This window comes from Canis aureus, chromosome 16 (assembly GCF_053574225.1).
Source record: "Canis aureus isolate CA01 chromosome 16, VMU_Caureus_v.1.0, whole genome shotgun sequence".
In the NCBI taxonomy this organism is placed as follows: Eukaryota; Metazoa; Chordata; class Mammalia; order Carnivora; family Canidae; genus Canis; species Canis aureus.
Window position 1 is genome coordinate 3,423,541 of NC_135626.1, and position 19,610 is coordinate 3,443,150.

The 19,610-nt window shown below is 42.1% G+C and overlaps 1 protein-coding gene across 13 annotated transcripts in view; it reads right to left on the minus strand.

The window, feature by feature from the left end:
* The window catches only part of MAPKAP1 (MAPK associated protein 1), a 249,759-nt gene that overhangs the window by 17,248 nt on the left and 212,901 nt on the right, over positions 1-19,610 (minus strand). For 11 of the 13 annotated variants that reach the window (XM_077850684.1, XM_077850677.1, XM_077850680.1 and 8 more), the window contains one exon: positions 11,344-11,481. The exons of 1 other annotated variant lie outside the window; for it this stretch is intronic. In XM_077850684.1, coding sequence (XP_077706810.1) covers positions 11,344-11,481 — 138 coding nt within the window. Of the gene's footprint in view, positions 1-495; positions 7,420-11,343; positions 11,482-19,610 lie in introns of those variants that run through there. One more of the 13 variants, XM_077850683.1, reaches the window with a different exon arrangement.

A 19,610-nucleotide genomic window follows, 5' to 3' on the forward strand; every position in this document is an offset into this window, starting at 1 on the left:
CAGATGTGGGGCTCGGTTCCACTATCCTGAGATCATGACTTGAGTCAAAATTAAGAGTCAGATGCTTAACTGACTGAACCACACAGGCACCCCTTTCTGGCTATTCTTAAGATTTTTCTAGTTATCACTGGCTTTTTAGCAATTTGCTTATGATGTGCCTTGATGCAGTTTTCTTCATATTTACCTTGTTTGGCCTTCATTGGCCTTCCAAAACTGGTGGATTAGTATTTTAAATCAAATCTGGAATAGTTTTCTCCTCCATTCCTGGGACTTTAGTTACCCGTATGTTAGAACACTTGGTATTATCCCATAGTCTGTTCTTCTCATCAATTTTTTGCCTCTGTGCTTCAGTCTCAATAGTTTCATTGTCCTGTCTTGAAGTTTACAGATTGTGGTAGGCAGATTCAGAAGTGGCCCCCAATGATTCTGTCTCCTGCTTTCCATATCCTGTGTCATCTCCTTATCTTGCATGTGGGCTAGACCTAGTGACTTACCTTTTTTTTTTTTTTAATTTTATTTATTTGAGAGAGAGAGAGAGAGAGAGAGAGCGAGAGCGAGCACAGGCAATGGGGAGGGGCAAAGAGAGAGGGAGAAGTAGACTCCCTACTGAGCAGGATGCCCGACGTGAAGCTTGATCCCAGGCCACCAGTATCATGACCCAAGCTGAAGATAGATACTTAACTGACTGAGCCACCCAGATGACCCTAGTGACTTACTTCTGATAAATAAAATTCAGCACAAGTATATTTCTAAGCCACTTCTAAGGGTTGGTTGTAAATGACTGTGACTTTTTCCTTGCTATGACTCTTACTCTTGGTTATTTTGTTGAAGCCAGCTGCCATCTTGTGAGCTCATCTATGGAGAGGACTGTGTGGCAAGGAACTCAAGATGTTCACAAAGAAATGAACTCTACTGGCAACTACTCAGTGAGCTTGGAAGCAGATCCTACCCCAACTGAACCTTGAGTGGATTGTGGCCATGGCTGACAGCTTGACTGCAACCTCAGGAGAGACCCTCAGCAAGAGGACCCAGCTAAGCTGTGCTGGATTCCTGAGAATTAATAAATGACTCTGGTCACATAAGTGTTGATTCAGGTATTGTATTTCTCAGCTCTAGAATTTCCATGTGGTTCTTTTTTTTAGTAGTTTCCATTTCTCTTTTTTTGAGTTGTTTTCCTTTCCTTTAAATCTTTAAACACATTTATAATAGCTGTTTTAAAGTACTTATCTGCCAATTCTGTGATCCTTGCCATTTCTGGCTATTTCTATTGATTGATTTTTATCCTAGTTATAGGATGCATTTTCCTGCTTCTTTGCATATCTGTTAATTTCTTATTGAATGCTGGACACTATAAACATTACATTGTGGGTTGTCTGCATTCTGTCATCATCCTTTAGAGAATATTGGGCTTTATTCTAACAGCCAGTTAATTTACTTGTGGACCATATTGATCTCTTAAGACTCTTTTTAAAAAAAAAAAAAAAAGATATTTTTATTTATTCATTTGAAAGAGAGAGTGAGTGAGAGCATGAGCAATGGGGAGGGTCCGAAGGGGAGGGAGAAGCAGATTCTCTGCCGAGCAGGGTGCTGGACGTGGAGCTCAATCATAGGACCCTGAGATCAAGACCTGAGCTGAAGGCAGATGCCTAACTGACTGAGCCACCCAAGAACCCCTTTTTAGGACTCCTTTTAAGGCTTTATTGTGTAATCACTATATTGTACACCTGAAACTAATATAACACTGTATGTTAACCAACTGGAATTAAAATAAAAAGTTAAAAAAAAAAAAGCTTTATTAGGCAAGGATTTAGAGCAGTTATTAGTCTAGGGCTAGTTTAATCTTACTAAGATATGGCCTTTGTGGAGTCACGGCTACATGCCCTGGAAACTCCCGTCTGGTTGGCCAGAACTCCACATTATAGTGCCCTAGTAGTTGTGCTTTGACCCAACTTGTGAGGTCCCACTATAGGCATGCGTAGTTTGGTATACAACAGAAGATTTGAGAGCCTTTTTCTGGAGCTTCTTCTCAGTGTAGCTCCCTCTTCTCCACACTTCATTTATTATAAATTTCAGCCTCCTCCAACTCTGATTTCTGTCTCTGAGTTTGAGGAGACGTCTATACTCTCCTTGGGAAACGCTGAAGAAACCTGAAGTGATAGTAAGTTTCGCCTCATTTGTTTCCCTTCTCTCAGGGCTCACAGTCCTGCACTGCTTGTTTTCTAGTGTCTGAGAACACTTTCTTATATTTTGTATGGTTTTCCAGTCATTTATGATAGAAGGGCTAATCTGGTAGCAGTTAGCCTGTCCTGGAAGCTGCCTATGGGAATCTTGTAAGCAATACACACTTTGATTTTAATGAAACAATGGCTTACTTTTTCCATGTCTGTGAGAACTTAAAATCTAAGCACCCCATTTATTTATTATGAAAACACAATTTGGAGCTTGGCAGGAGGCAAGGGAAACAGATTTTTCCTATCATTTATCTAGCTGAGAAATCTTTCACACAATTTTTCAGTAAGGAACAGTTTCTGCCCCTACCTTCTTTTCAATCAGGATCTCTTCTGATGTTAAAATCAAGAAAGAAAAAATTTGAAAAAATGGTAATAAAAACCTAGGAAAACATAAATGTATGCAAATTTCCTATTATATCTGTTTTGTTATTATGGGTTCATAATGCACAAGCCAATAATTAAGCGAAAACTTTAATGAAAAAAGAAATAAAAGGTTTTTCCAGGAGGAAAAAAGTTGATACCCCAAAATATTTTCTACTCTAACAAGTATTCAAATTGACACAAACATATTCTTTGCTCATTAATAAATCCTAGGGAAAAATGAGGAAGGATTACAGAGAATGAAAACCCACTGAAAATCTTGGGAGCAGACAATTTTCCTCAGAAACACAGACATTCTTACATGTTATGTAGTAAGCAAACATGCTTCCCAACAACTCCTATGAGCAACTGTAGTATGTGAAAATGAATATGGGAGTTGTGTTGTTCTTATCATCTGTCTGGGACTCAGAAGAGAGTCTCCTGCCTCCTAAATTCATAGAGTGTTGACCTTCCTGAAACCACATATTGTCTTTTCCATGAACTACAGAGACAAGCACGCTGGTCTCATCTATCATATGCTGAGGGCAAACAGCAATAGTAGGTTAAGAACAAGATGTTGGGTTTGCCTTTCCACTACAACCTTGAGAAGTTCTCCACCGTACTGCCATATCTCTTTGTTGAACAGCCACACTTGCTCTTGGCGAATTCCAAATTCTAGAAGCAACTTTTAAATGCTTATGGTGCCCAGGCAAAGTTTGAGGGTCATCGAGCACTGACTGTAGCCCCTGGACAGAAACTGCTGGATTTCTAAAGGATGCATCTGGGAACATAAATAGGCATACCTACTGCAAACATCAAGTGCCAGTTAATAATGACTAGATCAATGGCACACATGCTGGGTGGGTTCCCTCCTGGCTGAGTTCTCAGGGGTCTAGCCAATGTTATCCAGCCCCAGAGAACTGCTCCCTGAAATACAGTGATAGCCCATTTAACAGCAGATCACAGTGTGAGGTTACTGGAAACCAAACTGGGTCAGAGAACCTAGGAATGCAGCCTGGCAGTAGATGATGCCCATTGGCCCTGAGCTTAGAGATTTTTTCCCCACTTTTATTCTGTGGCACACTCCAGGTCTTTCCCTCCCACACACTTGGAAAAACTGAGGTGGTCTCCCTGGTTGCCCAAACCCATCTCCCCGGCAGCTCCCTTGTTTTGGAAGGAAATGATAAATAAATCAAAATGCACTAAGCAGCACTTCCACAGGCACTCGCCTCCTCCACTGAACATGCACCTCATCAATCACACTATTGTCTGCTTGAAAGGCGAGCCTTGTAAATGTCATATCCACTCAGGCCCAAGGAGAGGCGCATCCAAATGCAGCAAGGAGTTTTAATTGGATAGTGTAATTAAACTAAAAAACCCCAGCAGACTCCCTTTGACAGGATAGATGAAGACCCCTTTTAATAGGGCTAGGAAACATATCTGTTAAAAGGATGAGGCACTGCCTGCTCCTGATTGTGCTCCAGAGTACCCTTATGAAAAGGCAATTCAATAACTGGGGCATTTAATATGTTAGAGTCCATTGTGTTCTGTAATCTAGCAGTACTTACCGTATTTGATCTGGAATTTATGAAATAAGTCCTTGTCAGAGAATAAAAGCACTACATAGCTTTCCACCTGATGTCTGGAGTACCTGGACCTCCTGGGAATCATTAGAGCCTAAGGATGGGCTGTGGTCTTCCTGGCTACAGGTCTACTTGAGTATAAATGCAAATGCCTTACTTACTGGGGCCTACAGTATGTGGTATGGCCATGGCCATCCACCCACTCACCCAGGGGCTGTGGCTCTGTCAGCCAGGATGGCTAATGTCGCCCTCATTTCTCTTTCATTCTCATGAACATCTATCTTGGGTACCTCCTCCTTTAGGAACTGGAATGCCTGTCACATCAATGTGTGTGTGTGTATGTGTGTGCATGTGCTCTCTGCTACAACTACTACCTCTGTCCAACAGAAAAAAGAGAAATCAGGTGATCAGAGGATTCAACATATGGATTGGGGTGTGCCCAAGTCGATTTTAGTAACAAAACCTGAGTCCTTCTTCTGCCGCTCTCCCTCCCTACTCTTTTTTATTGGGAACAGGGTGTGGGGGATGCAAACAAAGGCACATTTAAAGACACACACAGACACACAGAAACATACACTAATGGCCCACAGTTCCACAAGCAAGGCAATACAATTAGTGGGGACACATGCACGGGATTGTCTTACAAGCAGATCATAACAATGCCTTTCAGATGGAATGCTAGTGTCCTGAGGACAAGGTCAGGGAACTCAGATCAAGAGAGCCTCTGAGTTGGAGCTGAGGTGGGATCCAGACAGAAGATTTCAGACTTCCCCCTCTGTAGCTTTCCAGAAATAGTGGGACACTTTACTTTATACACAAAAACCTCAAAGTCAGTTTGCCTGGGCCCTCAGACTGATTTTTCTTTTTGGAGGATGATGAAGGTTTTGTGTGATGACTGCTTTTACTCCTCCATAAAGCCTGCTTGGAGCTCTTTTGCAAACCTCTGAACACTCTTAATACTGGTCTTTCACTATGAGTTGATGATCCCATTAAGGATATATAAGTGAATGCTTATAATCTATGAGAACTGGATACTGAATTAAACCATCAAATACCTTTAGGTTTAAATGAAAACTACATAAAAGCATTTCAGCCATCAATTTGGCTATCACTTCTGGCCAGTATGAATTCTGCTGGAAAAGCTATTTTCGTGCAGATGTGGAATTCAATGGGAGAGACTGACTCGTGTACCAACATCAATCAAAATGTCGACTTCCCTGGCAGCTCTCAACACTAAGGCAGGTTCAAAGGTCACAGGATAAAGAAAAAGCCAAGCTCTGGTTCAGCTCTAATATCTCCTCGGTAGAAGTCTTGCAAAAGTACCCCCTTCTGTATTAGCCTTGCTTTCATTAATCTTCTTGCCATCTTCTTTAACTAGTCATGCAGAACCGCTCGATAGCAAGACGTATAATGGGGAAGGCCCTGTGCCTATTACCGCGTTAACATTCTCTTAAGCCCCAGTGCAACAATGGAACGAGAAGGCAAAGGGAATCTGCAACTGCAGCATGCAGTGTAGGCAATTCAATTACAGCCTGGGCTTACCTATGTACTTCTGACCTATAAAACACAAGAGGCCTTTGTGTCTAACTGGCTTGGCCATTAAGGTTGCTGAAGATCACAACAATGCTGATCTTTTCTATTTAAGCTAAATCAATGTGGACAAATCATTATTCAGTAGCTTTAATTTAATTAGTAAATTAAATACACTACTTTACAGATCTTGTCAAGTACTTATGAAAAGAAAGATTCATTTAAGCGGGAGGTCACCAATAAGCCCAACTAATTTAACTCATAACCTTAACTGAATCTCATCTCAAATATCTAGCAGGTTCTGTTCATACCAGGGCCTGACAGTTTCCTGCAGTTGTGGTTAACTCATAATCCCAGAGTTCCTATCCTATATCCAAACACTGTTTTGGACAAAGAACAAAACAAAACAAAACAAACAAGCAATCCCCCACCAGCATCAACAGAATCAGATTTCCTTTAAATTATACTATTGCAAGAGAATGTAATCAGGTTACCTCTATTATGTTGCTTCCTTAAGATTTTCTATTATCTATACTTAATTGAGATACAGAGCTCTTTTCAGCTATAAAGACGACAGCTACTTTATTAAGGTTTAAATCTGATTTCTTAATGATAGGCTGCTTCCTTTAAAGACTCGAAACCTGCACAACCTTCTTATGATAAAACCAGACCTGGCATGGTTGAGTCTGGTACTTTATTTAAATCCAGCCTGAGAGTCTCTGAAGGGTGTTAGTTTAAAAGAAAGGTCCCTTGCTTTTGTTTCAGTGTTGGAATTTGAGGCTAGCACTTAAAAAGAGAGCCCAGCACATCCAAAGCCCAGGTTTAGCTGAGTAAGGATGGAGGATGCCATGGTAGTCTCTGATATGGAAACATTCTTCCCTCCAATGTGTTGTATACATATTTGTTCAGTTAAAATGAATTAAAATGAATTCATCTTTTAGAGGTTGGTGACATCCTTCAAAATAGCAAAAGATATCCTAAGGAGTGGCAAAACCAGACTGAGAAATCACTGATTTGAATAGTAATGGCAGTGCATAGCCTTTTTGTTTTGTTTTGTTTTCCCCCCAATCTACAAAGGCAGAATTTATTCTTAATTTCTCAGTGCTTCTGATACACAGATTTTCTCCACTGATTCTGGTAAGAGTTCATATTTATATGTACAAATTTCTTCTAAAGCATGTATCTATTTAGTCATTAAGTTCCAGGTCCTTAAACACTCACAGGGACAGAGCAATAAATCTTCCCTCTGAGAATGCAGCCTAAGAGGGAGAAGTTAGGGGAAGGAAAGAGAGCCATAGAACTGCTATTTATGGAGCACAGCTACATAGTCTGGATCTTTCTGATCCATGGTTATGTGTAATTATGTGTCTCACTGCAGGCGCTCTATTGCTCAGTCCCTTTGCCAAGTCCACTATTCACATACTTTTTGGATATGGCGTCAATTAAACTTGAGCTGTGTTCCTTATGACGACCAAATTAATGGTTTGACAGGCTTTTTCAATAAACACTGCAAACTGGTCATATTTGAAGGTTTTAGAAACCATTTCTTTTCTGTTCAAAATTCTGACAAACACGTCTCAAGACAGACTGGGACAACTTCATTATCCTTCCAACACTTAATGCCTTTTTGTAAAGAAGGCTGTTTAATAACACGTTTGCTGTTTTCACAACTAAATTATTCCAGTTGGTCACACGTTCCAGTCTTCGGCAAGACACTGTGTTACGAGAGATAAAAACATGAAAAAGGAAATATATTGCAGAAATCAAAACCTTATCTACTTCTAGACTCTCTCTCTTTGCCATAATTCATTCAAGAAGGCCCCAAGAATAATTTTTGATGTAAACTCAGCTACAAACATACATCACTATGCTGATAAAAATCACAGGCTAAACTTATGAAATATAGTGACTTTCATTTCTTTAGTGCTGTTAAAATAACTTTTTTCTAAGGTTCAACAGACACAAAAGATAAAAAGGGTTACCATTAATCCTTTAAAAGAAGAAGAAGAAGAAGAAGAAGAAGAAGAAGAAGCAGCAGCAGCTGCTGCCGCCGCTGTCACCACCCCACAGATTAATTCTGTGGTCTGATGATGGTCTTGAAGATAAACTTTTTAGATTAAGTCACTGAATTAATTTGATGAAGATACTGGAAATCATAAAAAAAAAAAAAAACAAACACAGCATCAAGCCGATTCAGTTAATGTATCTTTGTTTGGGCTCTTTACAACATAAATTATGTTGAGAAACTTTTGGTTTCTCAATCCTGGCCTCATTAAATTCAATTTGAAGACAGCAAACATCCATTGAGGACAATTCTGCAGGCACTGTGGTGCTATGGATGAGGATAGAGAAACTAGTTCCTGGATCAATTAGTTCAGCATGGAGATTGGGGGGGAGGGACAGACTTCAAGTCAATAAACAGCACAGTGTGAGAGGTGCTGTATCCGAGTTTGCTGTGCAAACTCTTTGGGACAAAGTTATGGAGAGAGCCTGACACTGGAGCTGGACCTTGAAAAAAGGATGAGCCAGACATGAGGAACTGGAGGTGCCTGTCAGTTAGAGGGAGGGTCAGTGGGGAGGTGTACTCCAGGCAGTGGTAAGAGCAGCAGCACAGAATTCAAGGTGTGTTTGTGTGCAAATAATCCACAGTGACCATAGTCCAAGTTTAGGATGGGAAATTATGGGCTATGAGCCTGGAGTAGTCAATGTCTGTAAAGACTCCTATGGTGAGGAGTCTGGCTTCTGTCCTGTGAGCCTGTAGCTTTCAAACCTTTTTTAAAGCAGCAAAATCCCTTTTATTGGTTGACTGCAGAATCCCCAAACAGAAAGAAGTAGCACTCTGCTGACTGAAGGGGAGGTGTCATAACCAAGCCTGCCCCTTTCCCTGCCCCCAGCCCCTGAGGTCCCCCAAGGACCTAGAGCTCTGAGGAACATGGTTTGGAAAGCACTGTGATAGGGGCACAGGAACTTAGGAAATGTCTGACTGGGGCAGTGCACCTCTTTGTTCAGGGAACTCACAACTTCTAGATCTCTGGAACCACAGTGAGAGAGAAGGAAACCTCTTTAAGACTTGCATGTGCTCTCTCTCTCTCTGTGACTATCATAAATAAATAAAAATTAAAAAAAAAAAAAAAAAGGGATCCCTGGGTGGCGCAGCGGTTTGGCGCCTGCCTTTGGCCCAGGGTGCGATCCTGGAGACCCGGGATCGAATCCCACATCGGGCTCCCGGTGCATGGAGCCTGCTTCTCCCTCTGCCTATGTCTCTGCCTCTCTCTCTCTCTCTCTCTGTGACTATCATAAATAAATAAAAATTAAAAAAAAAAAAGAAAGACTTGCATGTGAGTAGGTTGAAAATAAGACAAACCATCCAGTAGGTTGAAAATAAGACAAAAGACTCTCTTCCTGGACTGTCAATATTGAAATGGTGGACCCCACGTCTGCTCTGTATCCCCACAGCTTGGAACTTGGCACCTCTCTCAGACATGTGTAATATTTACTTCCTGACTGCCTGATGGCAAGAGGCAACTGGGAGGTGGTGGCTGCGCATCTTTTCTTCCTTCCCTCTTAGGGTGTGTTACACCCTTCACTTTCAGTGCCTGAATCACACACAGACTTCTTTGGCATGTGAGTGTCTTGGTATGAGTGTAAAGGAAATCTGAATCCTTTTTCTAGTTCTTTCCCTAACCTTTCTACTCCAGCTTATCCATCTATGAACATGTAAGCAACTGCCTTTCATTTCTCAGAGACATGGAGAATTTCAAAATGTTACTTTTCAAAGCATCCTGAATTCTTGGGAAGAAAGATGCCAGAACAATGACATCTTTATTGGCTGATAAGCTGGAGTGGGAGGAATTAGGAAGAAGATGTTTATCTAGAGGTGGAGGCAAGTGCCCCAGAGCAGTAAACAATTTTCTCACCAGCCCCTTCTGGCTGCCATCTTGCAGAATCCCCTCACTAGGATGACAACAATGGCAGGAAGTGAGAGTGGGTGGGCATGGTCTGCCTCCTTTCCCCTGTACCACTAGGTTCTCCCTTTTTGTCAAGCTGGAGACCAATGGGTTGAAAGGAGGAGATTATGTAGCCTAGCACAGCTGGATTTGATAAAACAAATACCCACCCAGAAATGAGGCAATGTGGCAGGTGCCCTGTCCATAGGACCCCTTCAGGGGGCTCTCTGCTCCTATGTCCCTGCTTAGTATTATCTCAAAAACTTGAACCATATTATAAACACTTGCTGGCCTTTACATTTCTTACTGTTTCTTTTGAGTATGTCACTCCTTATAACATTGGGTCCCAATTCAGTGGGCACTGGAATAAAGGGGATTAACAAAAATTAGAAGCTCATATCATCCTCCAAGTTAATGAATCAGAACCCACTGGGGAGGGGTGTGTGGGTGGCCCAGTCAGTTAAGCATCTGACTCTTGGTTCTGGCTCAGGTCATGATCTCAGGGTTGTGAGACTGAGACCTGTGTCAGGATCCCTGCTCAGCAGGGAGTCTGCTTGAAGATTTTTTCCCTCTGTCCCTCTCCCTACTTGCTCTATAATAAAATAAATACCCCCTCTCCCCCACCAAAAAACCCCAGTGGGGATGGGCCCTGGAGAACTGCATTTTAAATAGGCTCCACAGGGGGCGCTGGGTGGCTCAGTGGTTGACCATCTGGCCTTTGGCTCAGGTCGTGATGGGGGTGGGTAGGTGGGGTTCCTGGGATTCAGTCCCACACTGGGCTCCCTGCAGGGAGCCTGCCTCTTCTGCCTATGTCTCTGCCTCTCTCTGTGTCTCTCATGAAAAAAATAAAATAAAACCTTTAAAAAAATTAAAATAAAAAATAAATAGGGTCCACAGGCAATGCTGATATATACCAGACTCTGACAACTACTCTCTTGCAGCCTTTTCCAGGCAACTAACAAATTCTTGTACAGTTTAAACTTTTTTCTTCCATGAAGGAATTTCAGTGTGATCTCGTCCTTTCTGCCTATTGATGGGACTGAAGGCTTAAAAATAATGAATCTAAATGCTACACTCAATTACTTAACTGCAAAAATATAATATGCCAAAAATATATAACCAGACTGTATCTACTTTGATAATTTAAGCAGAGGAGTGCCAACCCAGCAGCGATCTCTTCTGCAGGACCAAGAAGGAGTTTAATTACGAGCTGGTAGGTCATGCAGCTGCCAATAATCTGGAGGGTGTTGACACTTCCGGCTTGATGGATATCTAAATCTAGTCCTCGGCTGCCACAGGAAATCTCCTAGCTTCCCTCTATCTGGCAAAGAAGGAAGGCAGGTCCAGGTCTGACTGCTCAAGTGCCCCAAATGGGAAGAAGAAGGGAGAGCATGAGGGCTCTGGTGCATCAGGAACCTGCCCCTAGGTCCCCAGCCCCCAGAGTGGGGCTCCTAAGGTCAGAAACCGTGCTATGAGGTTCTCTGCTGCCATCAAGACCTAACAGGATGGGGGCTCATGTCAGGCTCTGGGCACCATAATACAATCCTGTTTGATTAAAAGAAATTTCTGGTAATGGATTAAATAGACCCAAGGAAAAAAGGACACGGTGGCAATATATTCTCCTGGCACCCAGCACACAGAGGGGAAGAGGGGGAAGAGAGAAAGGAGACATAAATAAAAGGGACTACTCACTAGGGCTTTTTTCTTCAGCAAGGTCACAGGCACAGAGCAGGTCAGAATCGATTGAGATGGGTTTCTGCTTAATCCAAAACTTAGTGCTGGCTTTCTGATTCGTAACAGGGTCTATCTCTATTTTGTCTCCAGAGATACCTGTAAGGCCGGGGGGGGGGGGGGTGAGGATAAGGGAAGGACAAAAAAATAAGGCATAAATGTGGAAAGTGTAAGTGATTTCAGTGTAATCATTTGACCTGTTTTGCAAATCCTAAATTGGATGAACAAGAGCTCTTTCTTAGGGCTTTGGGGAATGCCATGGGCTTAAGACAGACATAAGGAGACTCCAACGGCACACAGAAGTTGCACAGCCTGGTTTCCTGGGTGGGTGAGTTGCGGGGAGAAGCCACTAAAACCCATATAAAAAAGTATTAAGAAACATGCCATCTTAGATGTACCACAGATACAATAGAGAGTTTACCTACATATTGTTAACCCTACAAAACACCTTGATTGTAATGAAGTAAAACATAATGTAAGATTCACTAAAAAAACAAACAATTTTGATCAGTAGTCTTTTTTCTGATCTAGAAAAATCTTACACACTAAAAATAGGAAAAATCTATCTCTTCCCTTCTCTGCTACTAAATAATTATGCAAACTATATTGAGAAGAAGTCACAGGAGGATCAAAGGGTCCTTTACATAAAACCTTCCAAGTTCAAGTCTGGGAGCCTGGCTTCAGTCTGTGGAGGTCACTGCTTCTCTGCTGAGGGAGAAACAGCACTGGGTGTGAGCTTTATGCAACAAAGGCTTTATAACAGGAATCCAGCATGTTAAATACTGGCACTTCAGGTTCCATTTTCAGAGCTGTGAAAGACATAACATATCGTACAGTGACTGGAAGCAAAGGTGTTAGGAGAACAAAGGTAATGCCAGGGATGAAAGGTGTCCTGGAATAACCGTGGCAATATATAGCAATTGCTCTCCCAGTGTTACTGAGCAGTATACTCTCAGCTTGACACACACATATGATCTAGGCTGCATGCTCTCTTTTTCCCATTTTACTGAAAATCGAGGAATCTGTTTATGAAGTAAGACAAAAACCTTCAATATGCCTTCCAGAGTGCGCCTCAGAGAGAATCTTGAAAGTAATTAATATTTAGGTCATAGTTTAAAGGTCAGGGGCAAAGTGGAAAAAAGCAAAATCAAATAAAGTATGAGATAATTAAAACCACAAATGTACATGCTGTAACAAAAAGACAATCAAAATTAATACATTTCATTCCAGGGGTCACACTCAGAAATTTTTCAGTACAACATGAGAAAACTTGGTAGACCAAAAGAAAAAGCAGATAAAAGAAACAGCTCAATTAAAAAACAAAACAAACAAACAAAAAAACCCAAATAACACAATCACCACAGTCTGAGAGCAAATTTAAAATTAAACAAGAAAACAAATATAAAAAAAAATTCTAGTGTTATGGTCTGCCACATATTCCGTTTCTATTTTATTTTATGAATAAAGAAATCCTAAATAGCAGTTAGACAAAGGCAGGAGGCCAAACAGACAGATTCCAGTAGAGTCTTATCTGCTGTCTTCAGAAGAGACAATGCAGTACAGTTGCTTAACCCTGGTCATTACTGTGTGGTCTTTGGAAAAGATGAACAATTGGTATTTTTTATTAATTGAATGCTGGAATTTGACATTAGACATATTTCAGGAACACCATATTTCAATTAGGCATAATGTCATAAGTCCAATGGACTCTGGTCGTTCAGGTCTAGATGATTTCAGGAGGGTGAGAATGTATCAGGAGACCAATTTTATTACATTTCACTTAAAATAGATTACGACTACCCAGTTACACTCTTCCCTCCAATTTGGTCATTAATTGTAAGAGATCTGGACATTTCTATAGTTCCCTGAAAGAAGGAAAGTACTGATGCCATAGCTGTTGGTAGCAAGTGGTTTTTTTTATTTTTTTGGTCCCCCCCTCTTTCTTCTGCTTATTTTGACATTTATAAAAGTCAAAAAGTGAGCAGACTTTTTGTGCATATCTCTTATGTAGAATAAATAAATAAATGTGCATATCTCTTATGTAGAATAAACCCTGCCCCATATTCCTTTCTTAGCAAGAGAAGGGGAAAAAAAAGCATCACTAGAGAGGCACAGCTTTAAAATTTTGTTCTACGGTCCTGCAACTCCTGAAGCTGTAGTCAGTCAATATTGTTAATGTACCTTGTTAATTTGATAGGATTTGTCAGGTAACTCCACTGGAAAATTATATAAAACTGTTCCAGATGAAAAGATGATAGTGACATGAATTAAAGTGATAGAACAATAGTGGAATATAAACCAGAAATGACACCCAAAGTGGCTGTTGATTTATTGCTATACTGAGTTTGGTTCTGGGCTCCCATGTATATTAGTGCTACAAATCTGGGTCCATTTAGCAGAGGGATGCTCATACATACATCACCAGCTCCTGCTCCAAGCCAAGGTCACTCCCCATGGCATCAATCTTTTCAACAGAGCCTACTTCACAAAGCAGGACTTTTGTAACCATCTCAGATGTAACAGACTCTCATCCTCTTTCATCTTTCTTTTATCATGTAAAGTACACTTTAACTTCTATTATTTTTATCTGCAAATTGTTACTGTAGAGTTCATCCATTTCTGGCTGTATCTCTGCATCAATTGCATGCGCTCTGCATGGCCACAGGAACACTTTCCCAAAGACACCCTTTCTGGGGGTTATTGTGCAGTCTCTGTTCGCAGAGGGGAACCCCAATCCTGGAGTTTGGGGATGAAGATGTGGGAAATGAATGCATTAGGTTCAAGATGGGCAGGCAGGTGGAACATCATTTAAACAACTAATGTGCTCCCAAAAAGTTGCCTGTAAATCAGATTTTTTTCTGAATCAAATCACATTTTCCCACTGACTTCTAGTTCCAGAGACACTTTATATTAATTTTGGATTGATCTGTAATTGGCAGGGGCTCCCAACACTTTAGTTTTAAATTTCTCTGCCCTGCAGGCTTTCAGTCAAGTAGTTAATGATCTGTAAAATACTCGCCGCCTAGAGGAGTCACTATTTAAAGGAACCTGTAGGGGGAATCTTTCCTGATGGGAAAAATCCTTTTGTACATTAAATAATTTCACCTTGCTTGAGATGTGTGAGTCTTAGCTTCTTAAAGCAGGGCACACAGCCCACAGGAGCTGATCTGCTCTTGATGCACAAGTGACAACCCTCTGCTTCCAGTTCAGGAGGGTCTGTGGCAGTCTAGCCTTGGAGCCCATTCTCCTCAATGTACCTAGAAGCCACTGCTGAGTCTCCAGAACTTCGGCTGGAAGCAAACAGAGACCTCTTCTTCCCTGCCTGGGGAGCTCAAGGGGTCTTTCTTGGTTGGACAGAGAAAGTAGCCTGGAGGAGAGGAGACCAGTTAGGAAGCTGGCACAACAGTCCGGGCCAGGGGCAAATAAGAATGAACATTATTACCTGGCACCAAATACATGTTAGCATGGTTAGAAATCCTTTGTGTGTATTGATTCAAATCTCAGGACAGTCTTATCACATTGGTTACTACTATATTTAGCCCTATTTTATAGATGAGAAAACTGAAACACAGGGAGGTTAAGTAACTTGCCCAAGGTCACATGGCTAAAAAGTGGCAGAGCTAGAATTTAGAGAAAGTCGGGAAATTTGGTTCCAGAATCTGTTCTCTCAGCCACTATGCCATTCTGCAGGAACTATGCTAGGGGTTTTATATAACATCCCCCAGGAGGGGTGAAGGTGCTTGTCCAAGGTTGGGGAGCTTTTCCGTGGAAAAGCCATTTTATACCCAGAGCTACTTACTTGGTTCCCACTGCTTTGCACAGCCTCATTCAGTTAAGTCCAGATGTAATAAGGAATTCTGCTTAGTTTAGTCTTTAGTATCCTTTTTCAATTTTTACCAATGAACAAACACAAACATTCAAACGTGCTGATAAATGCACACCTGCTTTTGTTCCGACATGGCAACATGGAGCATGAAAGCCTATCAATATTCTTCTGTATGGCCACTGAGCACGGTTTTAATGTCCTTGACAAAAGCTTTTGTTTAAAGTCATGAAAGAAAGGCAGGTGTGCTCCTTAAAGTGTCACTTGGGCACTATTTTTAGGTAATTCAAACTATAAACATACATCCAAGAAAACAAGGGAAGTTGGCTTTTGTTAAGTTTACATTTCTCCAAATTAAACGGCCAATAGAGGAATAGTTAATCCAATCATGATGGAATATAACACAACCATGAAAAAATGTGTATGAGAAAAGGTTTGACTTGGAAGAATTCTTGTGAAGCTAAGTGAAAAGCAGAGGAAAAAGATATTTATAGAAAGGAGATCTAATGGATATGCTCCAAACTGGCAACAGTGGTCAATTCTTGCTAGTAGAATTATATCTTTTCCTTTTCTGTTCTTTTCTAAAACAGAAATTTCACTCAAAATAAAAACAAACATCATTTTAGGAGCTGACATTTTTCTTGGTTTCTATTTCAGGATTCAGTACACCTGCCTAACTTTTACAGTGTGGGGAAGGGAGTAAGCTGAATCCTGTGATTGATAATTGTTGGGCTGGTGAGACTGGGGACCTCAAAGTGGCCGACCAGAGGCCAGCAACCTCCCAATAACGCCGCCCACCCCCATCTTCCCGCCAACGCCGCCTTGCCGCCCTACCCTGACTTAGTTTATGAAACCCGTAACCCTTGCCCTAACTGGAAAAAAACAAAAAACAAAAAAACAAACCAAGACCCGGAAAAGACCGAAAACCTGAAAAACACCATCAAATAAGGAAACCTCCCCCCATATTTCCCTACCAACCCTCCTGCCAAAAACTCCTCATAAACCCACCTGCGACCTGCCAGGGGGCGACTTCCCCTGCGACGTCCCTGCTCTCTCTCTCCCCTGCGGGCCTCGGAACCTCGCCCGAGAGCGCATCCCATTAAAAGCCTGTTTCGACCAACTTTTGCCTGGCCTCTCTATTCCATTTCACTACCGATCGGATTAAACCTGACATTTGGTGCCGAAACCCGGGAGGAGATCGAGGCCCCACGCTGGTGGCTAGCCTCTCTCTTCTCACCCCCCAGGCTCAATGGCCCTCTGGGGGTACTTTTGACTAAACGTGACAATAATCATGAAAACAGCCCTAAACGAAGACCAGTTCCACTTAGCAGTTCTCAAGCACCCAAGTGGCTGAGCTGCTGGGAAGGGCTCCCTCCCATGGCTGCATTATAGCCACCCAGGGGGCCACTCCCACAAATGGTGCCTGGCAGGCCTTACCTGACCAGCTGTGGGAAGTGATGAAGACAGCATGAGGGCTGGCCTGAAGTGGACAGGGTCAGCCCCTTCCCTCAGAAATAAGGGAGGCCACTTGTCTTCTTTTACCAGCTCTCCTCCCCTACCCACTTATCCACGGCCATCCGTCATGACCTTTTCATGCTCCCACTTCTGACAGCTTCCAGATACAGTGAGTCAAACTTCACTGGAAGCAAAGTATCACGCCAACTGTCAAAGGCAGAAAACAATGCCTGATTGCTGTCCTATGTCAATGCCAGCATATAAATCCTTCCCTAACAAGACAGCTCAAAATAAAGAAAAATGCAACTCTAATGTATATACAGCAACCTGGGGAAACTATTTGTCCAAGGCTTTAGAGTTATCACAAGGAAACCCTCGTCTGTTTTAACTAACCAAGAGATTTCCATAAAAGGAAATAAGCATGTATATCATCTTCTGCTAAGAGACTGGGTACCTCCTTTGGGCAGCCCGTGTGCTGGGTCCTTTTGTGTAGAGCGACTTACTGACAGCTTACCACACTTCTGACCAGGAAGGCAGTAGGAGCCTGTTTTATATATAAAGGCAGTAGTACAGATTGGTTAGGGATAGGGACTTTAGATTTAGAGAGTCTTGAGTTTGAGTATCGGTTTCCTTACTGCCTAACCACGTGACTTTGGGCAAGTTACTATAAAATGGTGATGATAACAGAATTTACCTCCTGGGCTTTTGTGATGATTAAATAAGACTTGTAAAGTGCTTGGAATAGTGCTTAATATGTCACCAGTGACCTATACCACAACTTCTCATGACTGTCATTATCAAGGAGTTAGGCACTGGGCTAAGAAATATGACACAGACCCTGCAATGAGGGTCTGGAAAGGAAGCTCACCGGGCCCCAGGAGGGATGTGAACAAGAGACCTGCCTGGCCCTAGTCTAGAGGCATTATCTCTGGGACCTGCTCTACATCCCAGCCTTGGAAGCGCCAGGATCCAGAATGAATGTCCAACTGGGGAGACCAATATCTTCAACCCTATGCATCCCTGTAGTAATCTCCCATCACCGAGGGTCATTAGCCATACTTCTTTCCCGCAACCTCCAGGAGTTCAATTTGACATTAGGAAGACCATTCTCACACCTGGAGCTGTAAAAACATGTGCTAGGGGAACCCCCTGCTACCCCCACCCACCTCAGCTGCACCCAAGTCTCTAGGTCATTAGTTTGGGGATCTTGATTTTGCTGGTACATTCCCATTATTGTTATCCTGGGTGAATGTACTTCTCCCATAGTAAGCTTGAGCCTTCTCCTCTGCAGAAGGGGGTAATAAACAGAACCGTCTTCCAGAATGTCTTGAAGATAGAGTGGCATAAGTATGTAAAAAACTCAGTAGAGTGCCTGGCACATAAGAAGGCTCAATCAATTATTAGTAAGATTATTAGAAATGAACTGCAGAAAGGTGAAATGATGTACTTACGTAGGGTGAAATCAAGTCAGCAAATGGCAAAACTGGGCTGAAGGGCAGATCTATCTGACCAAATCTAGGATGTGTCCCGACAAGTCTGCTGCTTCCTATTGTTCCAGAGACTCATGCCTGACTCTCAGGAGGCACAACCTTCCCTAAGGCACGCTTAAAATGCCCTTCCAAGAAGCTAAAACACCAATTTGGCAAAAATTAGGGCATTTAACATTCTGTGCCTCAGTGTATTTCCTGAGTTATTTATTTGCTCAGACATCATGAACTGTGCTTCATTCATCAATTTCCCACAACTTTGAATCTAAGACTAGAAAAGCTCCACTGTTGTTAAATCCTGGAGTAGCTTTTCATATAATTCTACAATCCTCTTGTCTTCGGGTTACCTAGAGTCTATGAAAGCCTGGAAAAGCCCCTGGGAGTGCCACTGAACAACTCTTTGCTGGAGTGGATTGTGCTGAATCCACACAGCCAATCGATAGAATCCACAGAGCAGTCAGGGAAGTCTTTGAGACTTGTCTGAATTTACACACAGGATCAGATACAAAGGCTGTTTGGGCTTAATGAGACCTCAGAGATCACCTAGTCTGGGGCTTACATTTTCCATATTAAGAAATTGAGGCTCAGGGTGGGGATATGACTTGTCTGATGTCACCCATTAATGACAGAGCTGTACCCATAATTCATATCCCAGACTATCAGGCCAGGATTTAAACAGATCAGTTCTCCTGTTTCAATGCATTGTTTATATAGTGGGTATATTCACATTGTGATCAAATGCATTACAGTATGAAAAGCACTGTTGTCCTTAGGGACCCAAAAATAGATAACAATATCATATTTTGGCCACAACTAATGAGACCCAGTAGAGCCTTACCTTCTTGAAATCAAGTGGGGGTACTGGGACCTAGAATCAATGGTTCCATTCAAGGGCTCACCATCTAAAACCTTTTGGGAACCATAGCTAAGAGCTGCCAATTCCAATGTGTGGTCAGTTGGGGACTCAGTGACAAGTCTGAGTGTACTTGACTAGGCCATTATCCTTGGAATGAAAACTAAGGCCTGAACATGAATGAAATCATGAATGTACAGCTGTACTCGGCATAGCGCTCAGCACAAAGATGGGGCTTACTGAATGGGACCTGGGACTGTTTCAACCAGTAACAACTGTCCCTGGATGAGGACTAAGGTCTCTCTGTGAAAAAGGTGTTTACAAAGATTGTCTATTAGGGGCGTTAGTTTCCCAAACTAAATATTCTCCTGGTAAATAGATACTTCAGGGGAGCTTACGGTGTCAGTTAGGAAGCAGTATGCCATCTCCTAAGAGAATTTAAGACATCACTTGTAGAGTGGGGAAGGACCAGCTCTTCCTCATGTTCAGGTCCTGGTACACGGATGGAGCTCAACTGCCAAGGCTGAGGGCATGGTAAAAGGAATACAGAACCTTGATGGATGCTCCTGTATCCTACCCCCATTAATTTCTTTATGCCAGTGGCTCTCAA